This window comes from Lampetra fluviatilis, chromosome 1 (genome assembly GCF_964198595.1).
Source record: "Lampetra fluviatilis chromosome 1, kcLamFluv1.1, whole genome shotgun sequence".
Taxonomy (NCBI): domain Eukaryota; kingdom Metazoa; phylum Chordata; class Hyperoartia; order Petromyzontiformes; family Petromyzontidae; genus Lampetra; species Lampetra fluviatilis.
In genome coordinates, this window is record NC_136275.1 from 37,797,530 (window position 1) to 37,816,578 (window position 19,049).

General features: G+C 55.5%; 1 protein-coding gene across 2 annotated transcripts in view; it reads right to left on the reverse strand.

Moving 5' to 3' along the window:
- Positions 1-803: 803 nt before the first annotated feature.
- The window catches only part of LOC144935365 (tropomyosin-like), a 38,922-nt gene continuing 20,676 nt past the window's right edge, over positions 804-19,049 (reverse strand). The window contains exons 1-8 of one of the 2 annotated variants that reach the window (XM_078861935.1): positions 7,270-7,899; positions 5,987-6,120; positions 5,150-5,267; positions 4,214-4,284; positions 2,911-2,986; positions 2,405-2,467; positions 1,856-1,925; positions 804-989 (exon numbers count right to left, since the gene is read on the reverse strand). In XM_078861935.1, coding sequence (XP_078718061.1) covers positions 904-989; positions 1,856-1,925; positions 2,405-2,467; positions 2,911-2,986; positions 4,214-4,284; positions 5,150-5,267; positions 5,987-6,120; positions 7,270-7,416 — 765 coding nt within the window. In that variant the 5' untranslated portion in view covers positions 7,417-7,899 and the 3' untranslated portion in view covers positions 804-903. Of the gene's footprint in view, positions 990-1,855; positions 1,926-2,404; positions 2,468-2,910; positions 2,987-4,213; positions 4,285-5,149; positions 5,268-5,986; positions 6,121-7,269; positions 7,900-19,049 lie in introns of those variants that run through there. The other variant, XM_078861943.1, reaches the window with a different exon arrangement.

Consider the following 19,049-nt stretch of genomic DNA (forward strand, 5'->3'; position numbering starts at 1 on the left):
CGGGGGAAGGGAGTTTTACGTTCGTGCGGTGATCCACCAACACCTGGCCGCCTCCAGCGCGCTGGATGACTGACGTGGATACCCCGAACTACTTACAACTACTGGCTAGAATATTTAAAACGAAACTATTTTTTTTGTTTTACCAGGTCAGGGCTCACTGAGCGATTACGGCTTATTTTAGGGAAGCGGACCTGGGCTGCCACAAACGACACGTGTACTCTCACACGAAGTTGGCTTATCGCGTGGGAATTTATAGCAGCCACATGCTCTCGACGCGCGCGTCGACTACTAAATGTGGAAGGAAAAACCCCGGAGGATCTCGGGAGATAAATCCGCACGACCACGGACGACAGAGAGAAAGATAAAGGAGCAGACTCCAAATGTACACACGTCAGGGGGGTCGGGATCGAACCCGCGGCCTCGTGCACAGCAGGCGAGGTAGTTAACATCTCGCCACTGCGGCGCTCTGACGCGTTGGCAGTTGAGCGGGGCAGTTGAACGGGCAGTTGAGCGGGGCAGTCGAACGGGCAATTGAACGGGGCAGTCGAACAGGGCAGTTGAGCGGAGCAGTCGAACGGGCAGTTGAACGGGGCAGTCGAACAGGGCAGTTGAGCGGAGCAGTCGAACAGGGCAGTTGAACAGGCAGGCAGTTGAACGGGGCAGTTGAGCGGGGCATGTGGTGATGACGCGTGCCAGTGTAACAATTGTGTGAACACATTCACAGAGCGACGCGGGCGGGGCAGGCAAACTCCATCTTACCGACGGGAACTTTTAATTATCTCACCATTAGCGCGCGTGTCGTGAACAGCAATGGCACGCGCGACTTCTGCTAATATCGGGGGGTTGGGGGTCATGGCAGTGGGACGTGACCCCCCCCCCCCTGTGGTGACTCCGCCGCCAAGCTCAGAGGCATCGCTTGAGCTCGCAGAAGATGTGCGTCATCTCACTCTCCAGGTCGACGTTCACGCACTCAGCCTGGGAGAGTTTGTCTGCGGGAGAGGAGGGGGGCGGGGGTGGGCGGGGGGTCAAGAGGTCAGACGCAGAAGACGTGACTCTTAAGTGGCCGGGACTGCAGCTGTGCGCGTGGTGGAATCTGTGTGTGGTGAGGTGTAAATGTGTGTGTGTGTGCGCGTGCATGCGGGAGTGAGATTTTTTCTCCCCACGTGGTTTAGTGGTACTTAGGCTAAGTGCACTTAGCCTGGCACGAGCGCCGTGGTGACGTCGCCGTCACTTGGTGGCGAACGGCGGTCGTCGTGTTGTTGCTGTTGTGTGTGAGTGCGTGAGAGATGAGAAGCGTGCGCGTGTGTGTGTGTGAATGTCGTTGTGGGCCTGTAGCATCCGTGCTCGCTAACAACCCTTGCCCCAACAGTCTGTGAAGGCTGATCGGTGGCACCTTTGTAACTTTGCATTTTGTGGTGCAACGGTGAGCGCGCCGTGCTACGAACCCGGCCACCCAAATTCGAATCCCGCTCACGGCCACCGCCAGTGACGATTATTTGAAACGGTCCTGGGCCTCCCCTAGGTCGACTCAGCCACAAATAAGGACCTGTCGCGGTGTGCAAACATCGCCACTGGGGAGACAAAGGCGGTCGCGCTGGGGCTGGCCACCCACCCCCTCGTGTACCGTGCCGGCCTTCATCGGTGCTCGCCAACAGCACTTGCCCCTATACTCTGTTAAGGCTATATGGGGGATCTTTGTCTTCCGTATGTATTCTAAAGGTGCACACGCGGATTGGACATCTAAATATTGCAGAGCAACTAAACGAGCGGGTACTCTGGTGGGAGCGCTATCCATTGGCAGCCCGAGTACGCGAGCGAGCGACTATTCCGGTGGGCACGCGATGCGTGTGCTCACCCTCCAGCTGGTGCACCACCTTCTCCAGCTTGCGCGTGTGCTTCTCCGCACACTCCGCACGCACCTCCATCTGCGGGGGGAGGGGGACGACGACACGTAGCACACGTAGCACACGTGTCGCCACGGTGGCGAGATGTTAACGACCTCGCCTGGTCTACAGGAGGTCGTGGATTCGAAACCGACCCTGAACACCTGCTGGAATATTTGGAGCTCTGCGTGTGCTCGCCGTGCGGTGAATTTCCACACGCCGATAAGGCCACTTCGCTGAGCTATCATTTGTGGCCTGGTCGCTTCTTAATCAAATAAACTACGTGGCTCATTGGGCCTGACGTGCTACAATAAGAAACAGTTCATGCTAGGTCAGTTAAGCAAACAAAAAGGTCATCGGAGGTCTTGTTCGGCGCGCGTCAATTTGGGCCAGCGAGTGACCAGTGCGACGGAGACGGCGGTGTACGCGTGAGTACACGTGTAAGTACTCGCGTATTGGCGAGTACACGGGCACTCGCAAGAGCACGCGAATCCCGGGTGATGACGAGGGCGCGCACTCACGTCGTGCAGCCGCTCCATCTGGCTCGCCATCTCCTTCTCGTACATCTTCTCCGAGTGCAGCAGCTGACGCGGGGGGTGGGGGCAGCGGGCGGGCGGGGGGGGGTGCAGAGAGTACACGAGGTGCGTGAGTAACACGTGTCAGAGTACGCGTGTGGGAGTACATGCGTCAGAGTACACGCGTGTGTGCACACAGGAGTGCACGTGTCAGAGCACACGTGTCAGAGTACACACGTGGGAGTACACGTGTGAGAGTACACGTGTCAGAGCACACGTGTCAGAGTACACACGTGTCAGAGTACACGCGTGGGGGTACACGGGTGGGAGTACACACGTGGGAGTACACGCGTACTCGTCTGTGTGAGAGCATAAACACGTCTACGGGTGGGAGTACACGCGTGGGGGTACACGGGTGGGAGTACACGCGTGTGGGTACACGTGCACTCGAGTGTGAGTGTGAGACGTGTCCCCGTGTGGGAGCACACGTGTCTCCTCTCGCGCGCCACTACCATCTCCTCGTTGCGGAACATGAGCAGCAGCTCCTCCTTCAGCTTCTTCAGCTTCTTCTCCAGCTGCACCACGCCCCTGCACACACGCGTACACACACACACGCGTACACACACGCGTACACACACACACGTACACACACGCGTACACACACGCGTACACACACGCGTACACACACGCGTACACACACACGCGTACACACACGCGTACACACACACGCGTACACACACGCGTACACACACACACGTACACACACGCGTACACACACGCGTACACACACACGTACACACACGCGGGCGTGGCACGTGTACACGCCCCCCTTGTTCCCATCATTCTCGGTCTCTCTATCTCTCTACTCTGTGCTTCCAGTGTTCAGGGGACTGCTGAAGGCGCGGCTCCGGCTGGAGCACGCCATGTACCACACACATGTCGGTGATGTGCGCGTCTTCTTCGAACGCTGGGGAGACGGACAAGCCCCTCTCTGTACCAGCGTGGACGGCACCATCGTTTTCACCTTCTAAAGCGCACGTGACTTTTCTTTCGTGTTGTGCGCGGTGCATTTAGCGCCACAGCGCGTGGATTTGTAGCGTTTATTTGTTTGCTGGTGACTGCGTATTTCATATCGGAATCGCCTCCAGTGATGTTGCTGCTGGCGGCAATAAAAGTCGTTTAAAGTCACAAGTCTCTACATCTCTTTGCCTCTGCGTCTGTCTCTCCAAGCCCGTGCCGTGCCATCTCTCTCCACGTGTTTGTCTCTCAACCTGGCCCATGTGTCCGCACTTTTGACTCTGTCACTCTCTCTCTCACCCCCACACCCCCTCCCCTCCACCCCCACTCCCCTCCACCCCCACACCCCCCTTTCCTCCACCCCCACACCCCCCTCCCCTCCAACCCCACACTCCCCTCAATCCTCACACCCCCCCTCCCCACCACCCCTTCCCGTCCACCCTCCCCACCACCCCCACCCCTCCGCCCTCCCCACCCCGCTACCGCCCCTCCACCCCCTCCCCACCACCCCCTCCCCTCCACCCCCACACCCCCTCCCCTCCACACTCCCCTCAACCCACCTCCCCTCCACCCCTCCCCACCACCCCCTCCCCTCCACCCCTCCACCCCCTCCCCTCCACCCCACCCCTCCACCCTCCCCACCCCTGCACCGCCCCTCCACCCACACACTCCCCTCGACCCTCACAGCCCCCTCCCCATCACCCCCTCCACACTCCCCTCCACCCGCTCCCCACAGGGCACGTGAGGGGTGCAGGAGCAGAAAGACGCGGCAGCGGCGGCGGCTCGCGAGGGACTCACTGCTCGGAGCAGCACGCGCGTTCCTCCGACTTGATGAGGTCGCCTTCCAGAATCCGCAGCACTCTGTTGGCCTACAGCGAAGACAAAGACCACCCCCCACCCCCCACCCCCCCTCGTGTTACAGCCTCGACAGATCTCTGGGGCAAGTGCTGCGAGCGAAGCACCCTCTGACGTACGCGCGATCTTGACCCACCGCGCCAGGCACACTCGTATTGAGGCTGAGCTGACCTAGGGGAGGGCCGGTGCAGATCATCGTCGCCGGTGTAGAACACCGCAACGCGGCAACCGCTGCACTACCGCTCCCCATAAAACAATCGCGGGATGAGGCCGCGTATTGCTCGACGAAACGTCGGACATCGTGCCGAACAACACACAGCGGTGACAAGCAGAGAACGCGCGGGAGGGACGCGTGTGGTGTGTGTAGTGCATGGCGTGTGTGTGCGGTGTGTGTGTGACTGTGTGGCGTGTGGTGTGTGTAGTGTGCGGTGTGTGTGTGGGGTGTGTGTGTGACGGTGTGGTGTGTGTAGTGTTCGGTGTGTGTGGTGTGTGTAGTGTTCGGTGTGTGGTGTGTGTGTGTGTGTGGTGTGTGTGACCGTGTGGCGTGTGTGTGGTGTGTGTGTGGTGTGTGTGGTGTGTGTAGTGTTCGGTGTGTGTGGTGTGTGTAGTGTTCGGTGTGTGTGTGGTGTGTGTGTGTGTGGTGTGTGTGACCGTGTGGCGTGTGTGTGGTGTGTGGGTGCGGTGTGTGACTGCGTGTGTGTGTGCGGTGTGTGAGCGTGTGGTGTGTGTGTAGTGTGTGTGTGTGTGCGGTGTGTGTGTGTGTGTGACTGTGTAGTGTGCAGTGTGTGTGTGTAGTGTGCCGGGTGTGTGTGTGTATATCTCCGGCTCTAAGCCCGAAGCTACGCGGGTGATCGTTGTCTTTGTGCGGCCGTCTCGCACCTCCTTGAATTGGCACTCGGTCTCCGTGAGCATCTCCCGAGCTCGCTTCAGCTGCATGCACTGCTCATCAATGGTCTGCTCCCCGCAGAGCACGCGGTCTTCCAGGTCACACATTGCCCTTGGTTAGGAGGGGGGGGGGGAGGCATTAGACAAAGACAAAGATTCCCCCTATAGCCTTTAACGGTCCTGTGGGGCAAGTGCCTGTAGCGAGCAGCACCTGTGAAGGCCTGGCACGGCACACCGCGCGGGGGGCTAGCTATGTCTGCGTCACTGTGTGTCTGTTTCTGTGTCTTTGCGTGTCGCTCTGCGTGTCACTGTCTGTGTGTCTCCTTGTGCCTACGTCTCTGTGCACGTCTGTGTCTCTGAGAGTGCGTGTCTATGTCTGTGCGCCTGCATCTCTGCGTGTCCCTCTGTGCGTGTCTATGTCTGTGCATCTGCCCGCCTGTATCTCTGCCGTGCGCGCGTGTCGATGCCTCTGCGTGTGTCCGCGCGTGTTCTCTCTGCTGCCGCTACGCGCGCGTGTCTATGTCTGTGCGCCTGCATCTCTGCGTGTCCCTCTGTGCGTGTCTATGTCTGTGCATCTGTCCGCCTGTATCTCTGCCGTGCGCGCGTGTCGATGCCTCTGCGTGTGTCCGCGCGTGTTCTCTCTGCTGCCGCTACGCGCGCGTGTCTATGTCTGTGCGCCTGCATCTCTGCGTGTCCCTCTGTGCGTGTCTATGTCTGTGCATCTGTGCGCCTGTATCTCTGCCGTGCGCGCGTGTCGATGCCTCTGCGTGTGTCCGCGCGTGTTCTCTCTGCCGCCGCTGCGCGCGCGCCTTCCGCCCCCCCCCCCCTCACTTCTTGTACTCGCAGGCCACGTGCTCGGCGTCGTTGAGCTGATCCAGCACCGAGTGCAGGTCCTGCTCGGCACGGCTCAGCTCTGCCCGCGTCACGTGCACCTGCTTGCCCATGCACGCCACGCGGCTCTCCGCCTGCGTCACGGACACGCGCAAAACGGCGGCGCGCGTCACGGACACGCGCAAACGGCGGCAGGCGTCGCGCGTGCGACACGAGCACATGCAAAGGGCACGTGTGTGTGCTCAACTTCACTCGCACCGCACGTAGCCGACCGTGCTAAATCGTACACACGCGTCATGGACACGCGCATGCGAGGCGCGTACATGCAAACGACGTAGGTCACGAATGTGACATGCGTACATTCAAACAACATGCATTACGCATACAAGATGCATGCACTTATGTACGTAGTGTTGTATGTTGAACTTCTTTCGCACCGTACGTAGCTAACCGTGCAAAGCATCGTACGTACACATCATGCTTCATGTATCGGCATTAATACATTCATGGGGGTGGAGAGAACCCGGGTCAAGGTTATGCCCCCCCCCCCCCATATTCCTCTCTCCCTCCCCCACGCCCCCCCCCCCCCCCGATACCTCCTCCCTCCCTCCCCCACGCGCCCCTCTCCCCCACCAAATATCCCAACTCCACCATCTCCCCCCCCCCACGCCATATTAACGATTCCACTCGATTACATTTCGATCAGAGAATCATCGAATTATTTTTTTTGCTTTGCAATCTCTCTTGCCCACCGCCACCGTCTCGTTTGTATTTTTGTGTTTCTTGGTTTTTCCCCCCGAGTTTATTTTGTCCTTGCCTCGGCTCGTTGTGCGATTTCCTCCTCCTCCTCATCCTCCACCGTCCGTCCGTCCGTCGAGGCTAAATAAACGCCTCGCCCAGCCTATGCCGGTGGTTTAACGCAAGCACCGCAGTGCGCGGCGGCTCCTAACGAAGCCTCTGAGCAGCCTTTGAAAGGGTTCCCAGATGGGCGCTCGGGGAACTCAGCGTTCGAGTTATGGTGGTCAGCGTGGTTTAAGCAGCGTGGTCAAGGACGAGGAGGTCATGGCCCCCTTTTGGTGAGGCGCGCAAGTTGATAGCTATCAAGAGTCGGGGTGTGGGTTCGAGTCGGGGTTAAAGTGGTGACCGTTGGTCCTAACGCGGAGTTGAGCATCAAGAGTTGGAGTCTATGTTCGAGTCGGGGGCCCTGATCGGCGTGACGGAGGTCAATTTGTAGGTCAGTTGTTGTCAATGTTGGGGATGATGGTTGTCAGGGGCACTCTCACCTCCTCGCGGGCCTGCTTCTCCGAGTAAAGATCGCTGTTGAGGCAGGCTGCCCGCTCCTCGGCACTCTTCGCCTGGCATTGCAAGGTCTTGATCTTCGAACGGACGCACTCGAGGGAGTGAATGTCGTCCATGGCGCTGGTGTTCATCGCGAGAGGCTTGCGGTTGAGAACTCGGCTAAAGGAGTGCCTCACCGCCGATTGGATTCTTGTCGTTCGAACGTTGGCCAGATTCCTGCCCCGCAGCGGTCTCTTAATCAAGAAAGTTCGTCGACCAGTAAATGCATAAATCGGAAAGTAAACAAAATAATAATCCACGGATTATAATTATGCGTTTCCTCGATAGTGGCTTGAAGACAATACACTTCCTCGACAAGCAAACCTCCACGCCCCAAAATAGTAGTTTGATAATTAAATGTATTTCTATATAAATGTATGGCGTTTATTTTCTTTCTCTTGTTAGTTTTTGAAGGCGCACAGAAAACAAACCGACGCTGCCGCCGCCGCGGCTGTAACGGATTTAGCACGTGGGTCACGTCGCGCGCGTTCACGTGGGTCACGTCGCGCGCGTGCACGTGGGCCACGTCACGCGCGCGCGTGGGTCACGTGCGCGCGCGCACGCGGGTCAGTCACGCGCGCACTCAGCCCCCCCCCCGCCCAACGTTCCACGGCTCGCTAACTTTCGCCGTGATCCTACAAACACAACGAATCGGACGTCGTTACGCAAGCGCAACATTGCTCTAAAATAAAATAAAAAATCGTCCGTTCGGAAATATAGCGCTTATATCGCACGGTATTTGTCGCGTGCGATATATCCATATCTCGTACGTGTTATATATCGTTAATTATTCTGTGATGCTGCTGCTGCTGCACCGACAATGACAAAAAAAAACCTCATTCATCAACAACAACTCCGTGTCCCTTGAAAGTTACACCATACGATAGACGACGTTATGGACAATGACCCTTCTTCATGGCACGCAAAAAAAAGTCGCAACGTATCGTTATATCTCACCGAATGACGGCAAAACTTACGCTAGGGGACGCACTTTTCACAGACACCCCTCTCCCCCACAAAAACCAGGGCCCCCCACCACGCGCCCGTTTAATGTCACGTTTGTCTACAAAGGAAAGTCTCACCGAGTCTCAAGACGCCGTGTTCACGAGGCTCCTGTCCAAGTTGGTCGCACTAGGGGGACGATGTTGCTGCTGAATGCTGCGTGATGCTTGCTGCGTGAGATGCCGGGTGGCACAGCCGATGGTGCATCTGCCGGCCATCTCAGCCACTCAACCCGTGGCACCACCTGGGTCTGGTCCCCGTGACCTCCTGCCAGCAGCGAGCCTTCGACGCTTCGCGTGGGCCTCGAAGTCCACCTGGCCCCGCACAGTCACATCGGGGTCGCTTCGTGGCGAATTGCGGGTATTGGTATCGGCGGGGTTCCAGTGCAGTGATCTGCATGGGGGGTTGTTCGGCATTGGGAGTGGTGTTGGCTAATCCCAGTTACGCTGCGTGTGGGGGGGGGGGTGTAGCGGTCAACGCGCTGCGCTACGATTACCGCTCACGGCCACCACCAGTGACGACTATCTGAACCGGTCCTGGGCCTTCCCAAGGTCGACTCAGCCTCAAATGAGTACCTGGTGCGGTGTGTAAACATCGTCACTGGAGAGACAAGGGCGGCCGGGCGTGGTGCTGGCCACCCAACCACTCACGTGCCGTGTCGGCCTTCATATATACTCGCTAACAGCACTTGCCCCAACAGTATATAAAGGCTATCGGGGGGTCTTTGTCTTTGTGTGTTTTTGTAGGTATGGGGCAGGTGGTAACGGGGAACCCGGAGGACACCAATGGAGAACAGGACGTATAAACTCCGCTCATAAACACACAAGGTGCTTTAAATTTCGATTTAAAGCTTTCGTGACTGCAGGGATTCATCTTCTCGGTTCTTTCGGTAAATTCACGTAGAAGGGAAGTAATAAAATAATAAAAACAAAACGTAATAAAATAATATAATTCTCACGACGTTTCGGCCACAACTCAAGCAGCCGTCCTCAGGTGAAGAAATTCTTCATTACGTTTTGTTTTTATTATTTTATTACTTCCCTTCTACGTGACTTTACCGAAACAACCGAGAGGACACAAGGTGCTTGCCACGAATGAACCACAATACCTGTGCTGATCTCGTGAAGGCGCATGAACCATCACCACGCCAACTCCGCTCATCGCAGCAGCAGCAGCAGCAGCGGCCGTCAAGCAAAGACGGCGGTCACCGCATCGCGTGGCGCTTTCAGATGCGCTTCCGATATTGGGAAGCAACCGTAGCGATGCACTTTTAATTCGAGATTAAAAACCCCATTTCTTTAGAACAATGTTTTCGTGTCTTTAGTTCGCTGTCCTTCTCCCGCACCTCCCATTAGCACGACTGGTTACGTACGGTGCGAAATGAGTTCCACATACATACACAACATGTAAAGATCCCCCGTATAGCCTTCACGCACTATTGGGGGCAAGTGCTGTTAGAGAGCACCTATGAATGCATTTGCCTCTCCAATTGCGATCCTTACACCCGGAACCAGGTACTGTACTTATTTGAGGCTGAGTCGACCTCGAGGAGGCCCTGGACCGGTTCAGATAATCGTCGTTGATGTTGTCCTTGAGCGCGAATCGAAACTCTGGCCGCCGGATACGTGGCGCCGAGACAGAGAACACGGAGTGACGGACACGCAGAGAGACACGCAGAGAGGGAGAGACAGGAAAGCGTGTGTCTGCCTGCGTCTCCAGCTGTCGCTGATCAACAGTGGCCCTTCACCTGGGGTGCACGGACCAGAGGTGGGACAAAGTCATTGTTATGCAAGTCCAAGTCGAGTCGCAAGTCATCAAATTCATGACTCGAGTCTGACTCGAGTCCAAGTCACATGACTCGAGTCCACATCTCATAGGTGGGACAAAGTCATTGTTATGCAAGTCCAAGTCGAGTCGCAAGTCATCAAATTCATGACTCGAGTCTGACTCGAGTCCAAGTCACATGACTCGAGTCCACACCTCTGGCACGGACCCCCTGTTGGGTGCGAGATGCCCTTTCTCACTTTTAATTTAGAAGGTAAATCATCGAAAGACAAATCAAGCACGGGCACGTAAGTGCCAACTACTTTGTTTCGTCAAGTCCACGTGTGTGTGTTTATTAACATTGTACATTTGTTTGAGGATTAAGAACCAAAGGGTTGCAGCAAAGATTTAAGCACCGCTGATGTCAACGAACACTGCGGCTGTGTTCGTCTTTGTCTCTCCCCGTCCGTCTTTGTCTCTCCCCGTCTTTGTCTCTCTCCGTCTTTGTCTCTCTCCGTCCGTCTTTGTCTCTCCCCGTCTTTGTCTCTCCCCGTCCGTCTTTGTCTCTCCCCGTCTTTGTCTCTCCCCGTCCGTCTTTGTCTCTCATCGTCTTTGTCTCTCTCCGTCTTTGTCTCTCCCCGTCTTTGTCTCTCCCCGTCCGTCTTTGTCTCTCCCCGTCTTTGTCTCTCCCCGTCTTTGTCTCTCTCCGTCTTTGTCTCTCCGTCCGTCTTTGTCTCTCTCCGTCTTTGTCTCTCTCCGTCCGTCTTTGTCTCTCCCCGTCTTTGTCTCTCCCCGTCCGTCTTTGTCTCTCCCCGTCTTTGTCTCTCCCCGTCCGTCTTTGTCTCTCCCCGTCTTTGTCTCTCCGTCTTTGTCTCTCCCTGTCCGTCTTTGTCTCTCCCCGTCTTTGTCTCTCCCCGTCTTTGTCTCTCCCCGTCCGTCTTTGTCTCTCCCCGTCTTTGTCTCTCTCCGTCTTTGTCTCTCTCCGTCTTTGTCTCTCCCCGTCTTTGTCTCCCCGTCCGTCTTTGTCTCTCTCCGTCTTTGTCTCTCCCTGTCCGTCTTTGTCTCTCTCCGTCTTTGTCTCTCCCCGTCTTTGTCTCCCCGTCCGTCTTTGTCTCTCCCCGTCTTTGTCTCTCTCCGTCTTTGTCTCTCCCCGTCTTTGTCTCTCTCCGTCTTTGTCTCTCCCCGTCCGTCTTTGTCTCTCTCCGTCCTTCTTTGTTTCCCCCCGTCTTTGTCTCTCTCCGTCTTTGTCTCTCCCCGTCCGTCTTTGTCTCTCTCCGTCTTTGTCTCTCTCCGTCTTTGTCTCTCCCCGTCTTTGTCTCTCCCCGTCCGTCTTTGTCTCTCCCCGTCTTTGTCTCTCTCGTCTTTGTCTCTCTCCGTATTTGTCTCTTTCCGTCTTTGTCTCTCTCGTCTTTGTCTCTCTCCGTCTGTCTCTCCCCGTCTTTGTCTCTCCCCGTCCGTCTTTGTCTCTCTCTCTCCGTCTTTGTCTCTCTTTCCGTCTCTCTCCCCGTCTGTGTCTCTCCGTCTCTCTCGTGTCTCTCTCTCTCCGTCTTTGTCTCTCTCCTCGTCTTTGTCTCTCCCCGTCCGTTTGTGTCTCTCCCCGCCTGTGTCTCTCTCTCCGTCTCTCTCGTGTCTCTCTCTCCGTGTCTCATCTCCGCTGTAATGAACGCGATCCGCTCGCTCCCCGTGGCTCGCACCGCCTCGCTCGCGGATCCAATTAGCGCGCCGCGCAGGTGATGGGCCAAGATAGCGCAAACCGCAGCTGCCGGTGTTGCCCGACACAAAAAAGAAACCACGCCGTCACATTTTTTTGTTGCTCCGTGTATTCTCGGCTCGTGGGTTTGATCTCGCCTCTGTGTTGTCCCTCCTTATCTCTCTTCTTCCCCCCCTCCTCCTCCTCCTCCCCCTCCCCCCCGCTCTGTCTCTGTCTCTTGTCCGTCGCACCGTCTTGTGCCTTAGCGCGACGCGGGCCGATATCTCATCCGGAATAAGCATTGCGTTCACCTCCCCCCCTCCCTCTCACGGCACCGCCACTCTGGTTTGCGCGTGTGTATGTCGCGTGTGTGTGTACTGTGTGTGTGTACTGTGTGCACTGTGTGTGTGTACTGTGTGTACTGTGTGTGTGCTGTGTGTGTGTACTGTGTATGTGTACTGTGTGTATGCTGTGTGTGTACTGTGTGTATGTACTGTGTATGTCGCGTGTGTGTGTACTGTGTGTGTACTGTGTGTATGTACTGTGTGTGTGTACTGTGTGTGTATTGCGTGTGTATGTACTGTGTGTGTGTACTGTGTGTGTGCGGTGTGTGTACTGTGTGTGTATGCTGTGTGTGTGCTGTGTGTATGTACTGTGTGTACTGTGTGTGTACTGTGTGCACTGTGTGTGTGTACTGTGTGTGTGTACTGTGTGTGTGTAACTGTGTGTGTGTACTGTGTGTGTGTAACTGTGTGTACTGTGTGTATTTACTGTGTGTATATACTGTGTGTGTGTACTGTGTGTGTGTGCTGTGTGTGTACTGTGTGTACTGTGTGTGTACTGTGTGTACTTTGTGTACTGTGTGCATGTGTGTACTGTGTGTATACTGTGTGTAGTGTGTACTGTGTGTATGTACTGTGTGTACTGTGTGTATGTACTGTACTGTGTGTGTACTATGTGCGTGTGTCCTGTGTGTACTGTGTGTGTGTACTGTGTGTGTGTAACTGTGTGTGTGTAACTGTGTGTACTGTGTGTATTTACTGTGTATATACTGTGTGTGTGTACTGTGTGTATATACTGTGTGTACTGTGTGTGTACTGTGTGTGTGTACTGTGTGTGTACTGTGTGCGTGTATGTACTGTGTGTGTACTGTGTGTATGTAGTGCTTGTACTGTGTGTACTGTGTGTGTATAACTGTGTGTATGCACTGTGTGTGTGTACTATGTGCGTGTGTGTTCTGTGTGTGTGTTGTGTGTGTACTGTGTGTATGTACTGTGTGTGTGTACTATGTGCGTGTGTGTACTGTGTGTGTGTTGTGTGTGTGTACTGTGTGTCTGTACTGTGTGTGTGTGTACTATGTGCGTGTGTGTACTGTGTGTGTGTGTTGTGTGTGTACTGTATGTATGTACTGTGTGTGTGTGTACTATGTGCGTGTGTGTACTGTGTGTGTGTTGTGTGTGTGTACTGTGTGTTTGTACTGTGTGTGGGAGCGGTGGTGTAGCGCTTAGCGCGCTGCGCTATAAACCCGGCGACCCGGGTTCGATTCCCGCTCACGGCCAACACCGGTGACGATTATCTAAACCGGTCCTGGGCCGTCCCTAGGTCGACTCAGCCTCAAATGAGTACCTGGTGCGGTGTGTAAACATCGCCACTGGGGAGACAAAGGCGGCCGAGCATGGTGCTGGCCACCCACCCCCTCGTGTGCAAGGTGCCGCCAGCCTTTCAAAAGATTCTCGCGAACAGCACTTGCCGCGAAAGTGTGTTAATGCTATACGGGGGATCTTTGTCTTTTGTGTGTGTTTCTAAAAGGTGATTTTCATTCATCACGGCAGGGGGGGGCGCCATGGGGGGCGGGGGGGTCTCTTCGCCCATCGCCACGACCCTTCCTCGCGGTGAATCCTCCGGTCGAGTTCGTCGTTTGAATCATCGGGTGGTGGTTGTGTGCTTGCGTGTGGGTTGTGTGATGTGTGGTGTGTGAGTGGTGTGTGAGTGGTGTGTGAGTGGTGTGTGAGTGGTGTGTGAGTGGTGTGTGAGTGGTGTGTGAGTGGTGTGTGAGTGGTGTGTGAGTGGTGTGTGGTGTGTGTGGTGTGTGTGTGTGTAGTGTGTCTGTGTGTGTGTTATGTGAGTGGTGTGTGTCTGGTGGTGTGTGTGGTATGTGAGTGATGTGTGTCTGGGGGTGTGAGTTATGTGTCTGGGGGGGTGAGTGTGGTATGTGAATGGTGTGTGTGTGTGTGTGTCTGGGGTGGGTGTTGTATGTGAGTGGTGTGTGTCTGGGGGTGTGTGTGGTTGGTGTGTGTCTGGGAGTCTGGTATGTGAGTGGTGTGTGTGTGGTGTGTGTCTGGGAGTCTGTCTGGTATGTGTGAGTGGTGTGTGTGTGGTGTGTGGTATGTGTGTGGTATGTGTGTGTGTGGTATGTGAGTGGTGTGTGTGTGTGAGGAGCGGTAGTGTAGTGGTTAGCGCGCTGCGCTACGAGCCCGGTGTCCCTAGTTCGATCCCTGATTGACATCCCAGACTGGAATCTTATCAAATAGCAGGGGCAATGCCAATTGTAGAAACGGCGGCGAGAAGAGGAAGAGTCCTGGCTTTTCTCCCCGCCTCTCCCTTGGCTCTCCCCGGATCTCCCTTGCCATCTTTGCCCGATCTCCTTTCTCGGAAATCGCGGACTGATCCTATTATTCCGAGGCGGCGCGATGGTCCGCGTGGTGGCGAGACCTGGGGGCTATGCACATCACCACAACGAGAAGAAGAATGATGATGATGGTAATAACGGCCAAACCCTCTAGCGCCTACGTAACGTGGCGAGCCGTTAGAACGCGGCCAGCTGAACAAACGACACCAACGTTGAACCTTCGTTGGTTCACCGCAGTTGTGAACGCGGTGTAGTGCCACGTGTGGCGATTGACGAGATGAGTGGTTTTGAGTGAAGGGTTTTGAATGACCCCCAGTGACTCGGTGGCTCGGATGTGCCGGTGGCAAGGACCGTCAATAATATGAATAATCATATTGATTTAACATTTATCCTGGAGGGAGCAACGCTCCATCCCCGTACCGATGGAAACAGATGGAGATCAGTCCACTCGCTGTAACTCTACCGCCTTCTCCTGGCAAAGCCAGGGTATGGCTCCTCCTAGACATCCACGCACGGGTTAGAAGGAGGGATTGTTCCATTGTTGTATAGAAGGTGGTCTACGTGCAACAGCTCCGCCACCTCCACAGCGTGCGGATCACAGTCCACGTGCAGCGTAGCCACCACCACACGTGGCGGTGGTGGTCACCGTGCACTCTTCACCCTAACACCCTAACACCCACCTCTGCCCTGTCAACTCCCATGTTCGAGGCTGACGATCTCACTCTCCTCCCTGGCGTATGACCGACTGCATGCGTTTGTGTCTCTATATATGCATGTAGAGAGGTGTTTACGTAGTAAATATAGCCTACTGCTTCTCTGCAGAGTCTTGAGACACGTGGACCGCTGCACACGTGCACATTGCATGGTATACATGGTGGCCGAAAAGTCAGGACTCATAGGGTTATGGGTATACATTTTAACGCATCACCCAAGGTTATTTCATTCATTTGAACAAATGTTCAAACTGACTTCCATTAATATGTATGCGTGATGCATGACTTCCCTATTTGAAATAAGTTTCGAACTTGTTTTAAGATTGCAGGCGTAACCTGTGAACATTCATCACTTATACTTAGCCTCAATTCGACACATTTTATTTCCATTTTTAAGTGTGATCTAAAAATGAAGATTCCTTTTTAAAAAATATATATGTATATAAATAACGATAATATACAAACTTGAATAGTAAACAATTCAAATGCCTTCACTCCGCGTGTTCATATAAATATCATAAACCCATGTGTCCCGACTTTTCGGCCACCCTGTATACACCCACGATCATTACAGTGTCGCCGAGCGCAGATTCTGCTGAATGACCGTCCTCCTCATACTGAAGCAGAAGCAGCAATTCCATTGCTACAGCCCCCCTCCCTCATCCCCCCATTCCCTCTCTCCCCCACAATTCTATCTCCACTGATCTCCCCACGCGGACAGGCGCGGCCAGAAACCATTACAGGTTCCCAGTGTAAATACTGAAGACATCTCACACGTGCACAGCGGCAGCGGTCCCAGACTGGGGGCCGCGTGCCCCCTCCCCAACACACCCCCTCCTCCCTCCCCTCCCTTCCCTTCCCCTCCTCCCTCCCCTAACCTCCCCCCGCCAACCCCTACTCCAACACACACACACTGCGGTGCCCTTTCCCTTCACGTCGTTCCCCCACTTCACCCGGTCTCCATCCATCCATGCCTCCTCCTCCTCCGTCCCACCCATCTTCCATCCTCCCCATCCACGTCCTCCTCGTCCATCTTTCCTGCTGCTCTTTGTTCTCAACACCCACCGCCCCTATCCTCCTCTTCTATCTTGAATCATCCTCCATCCTCCTCCCCCATGCCTCACCCTCCTCCTCCTCCTCACCCTCCTCATCATCATCCTCCTCCATCCTCCTCCTCACCCTCCTCCTCCATCATCCTCCTCCTCACCCTCCTCCTCCTCCATCATCCTCCTTATCCCCTCCTCCTCACCCTCCTCCTCCATCCTCCTCCTCCCTCACCCTCCTCCTCCATCATCCTCCTCCTCACCCTCCTCCTCCATCATCCTCCTTATCCCCTCCTCCTCACCCTCCTCCTCCATCCTCCTCCTCCCTCACCCTCCTCCTCCATCATCCTCCTCCTCACCCTCCTCCTCCATCATCCTCCTTATCCCCTCCTCCTCACCCTCCTCCTCCATCCTCCTCCTCCTCACCCTCCTCCTCCATCATCCTCCTCCTCACCCTCCTCCTCCATCATTCTCCTTATCCCCTCCTCCTCACCTCCTCCTCCATCCTCCTCCTCCTCACCCTCCTCCTCCATCCTCCTCCTCCTCACCCTCCTCCTCCATCATCCTCCTCCTCACCCTCCTCCTCCATCATTCTCCTTATCCCCTCCTCCTCACCCTCCTCCTCCATCCTCCTCCTCCCTCACCCTCCTCCTCCATCCTCCTCCTCACCCTCCTCCTCCATCATCCTCCTCTCACCCTCCTCCTCCATCATTCTCCTTATCCCCTCCTCCTCACCCTCCTCCTCCATCCTCCTCCTCCCTCACCCTCCTCCTCCATCCTCCTCCTCCTCACCCTCCTCCTCCATCATCCTCCTCCTCACCCTCCTCCTCCATCATTCTCCTTATCCCCTCCTCCTCACCCTCCTCCTCCATCCTCCTCCTCCCTCACCCTCCTCCTCCATCCTCCTCCTCCTCACCCTCCTCCTCCATCATCCTCCTCCTCACCCTCCTCCTCCATCATTCTCCTTATCCCCTCCTCCTCACCCTCCTCCTCCATCCTCCTCCTCCCTCACCCTCCTCCTCCATCCTCCTCCTCCCTCACCCTCCTCCTCCATCCTCCTCCTCCTCACCCTCCTCCTCCATCCTCCTCCTCCCTCATCCTCTATGCCTCAACCCCCCCCCTCCTCCTCCATCCCTCGTGCTCCGTCCCTCCTCGATCCCTCCTCCTCCTCCTCCCTCTCGTCCTGCGTAGATTTCAGTTTGGAATCCTCTCCCGTGCGTGGTATCCACGCTTATCGCGCATCTGCCGATGGGCAAGCATGGTAATGCCAGTGCTGGGAACAGAGAGGAAGGGGGTGGGTGAGGGGGTTCGAAAATGAGGGGGGGGGGGGGCTGAAGCGCTGCTACCTTTTGCTCAGAGGGCGGAGGTTGCGGCACGAATTCCCAGGTGACCTAAACGGAGTGACTCGCTCAGGGTTCGACCTGCCTGGTGCTAGTGGCTGGTAGCTGGTAGCTGGTTAGAGCTACATGGTTAGTGGAAGTGCTGGTGGTTGGTAGCTGGTTAGAGCTACAGGGTTAGTGGTAGTGCTGGTAGCTGGTTAGAGCTACACGGTTAGTGGTAGTGCTGGTAGCTGGTTAGAGCTACAGGGTTAGTGGTAGTGCTGGTAGCTGGTTAGAGCTACAGGGTTAGTGGTTGTGCTGGTAGCTGGTTAGAGCTTCAGGGTTAGTGGTTGTGCTGGTAGCTGGTAGCTGGTTAGAGCTACACGGTTAGTGGTAGTGCTGGTAGCTGGTTAGAGCTACAGGGTTAGTGGTAGTGCTGGTAGCTGGTTAGAGCTACAGGGTTAGTGGTTGTGCTGGTAGCTGGTTAGAGCTTCAGGGTTAGTGGTTGTGCTGGTAGCTGGTTAGAGCTTCAGGGTTAGTGGTTGTGCTGGTAGCTGGTTAGAGCTACAGGGTTAGTGGTAGTGCTGGTAGCTGGTTAGAGCTACACGGTTAGTGGTAGTGCTGGTAGCTGGTTAGAGCTTCAGGGTTAGTGGTTGTGCTGGTAGCTGGTTAGAGCTACAGGGTTAGTGGTAGTGCTGGTAGCTGGTTAGAGCTACACGGTTAGTGGTAGTGCTGGTAGCTGGTAGCTGGTTAGAGCTACACGGTTAGTGGTAGTGCTGGTAGCTGGTTAGAGCTACACGGTTAGTGGTAGTGCTGGTAGCTGGTAGCTGGTTAGAGCTACAGGGTTAGTGGTAGTGCTGGTAGCTGGTTAGAGCTACAGCGTTAGTGGTAGTGCTGGTAGCTGGTAGCTGGTTAGAGCTACACGGTTAGTGGTAGTGCTGGTAGCTGGTTAGAGCTACACGGTTAGTGGTAGTGCTGGTAGCTGGTAGCTGGTTAGAGCTACAGGGTTAGTGGTAGTGCTGGTAGCTGGTTAGAGCTACAGGGTTAGTGGTTGTGCTGGTAGCTGGTTAGAGCTTCAGTGTTAGTGGTTGTGCTGGTAGCTGGTTAGAGCTACAGGGTTAGTGGTAGTGCTGGTAGCTGGTTAGAGCTTCAGGGTTAGTGGTTGTGCTGGTAGCTGGTTAGAGCTACAGGGTTAGTGGTAGTGCTGGTAGCTGGTTAGAGCTACAGGGTTAGTGGTAGTGCTGGTAGCTGGTAGCTGGTTAGAGCTACAGGGTTAGTGGTAGTGCTCGTGGTTGGTTAGAGCTACAGGGTTAGTGGTAGTGCTGGTAGCTGGTTAGAGCTACAGGGTTAGTGGTAGTGCTGGTAGCTGGTTAGAGCTACAGGGTTAGTGGTAGTGCTCGTGGTTGGTTGATTGCTCGTTAGGGGGTAGGGTGTCATTCGCTACAGCGCTCTGCTACAAATCTGCGCGCTCTCTCTGCCTCTGCCCGCGTCTCCGCCACATCGCCCGTCTCCTCCACATCGCCCGCGACTCGAACTTTCGGTTTTTTCCTCGCCTTGGTGTCCGG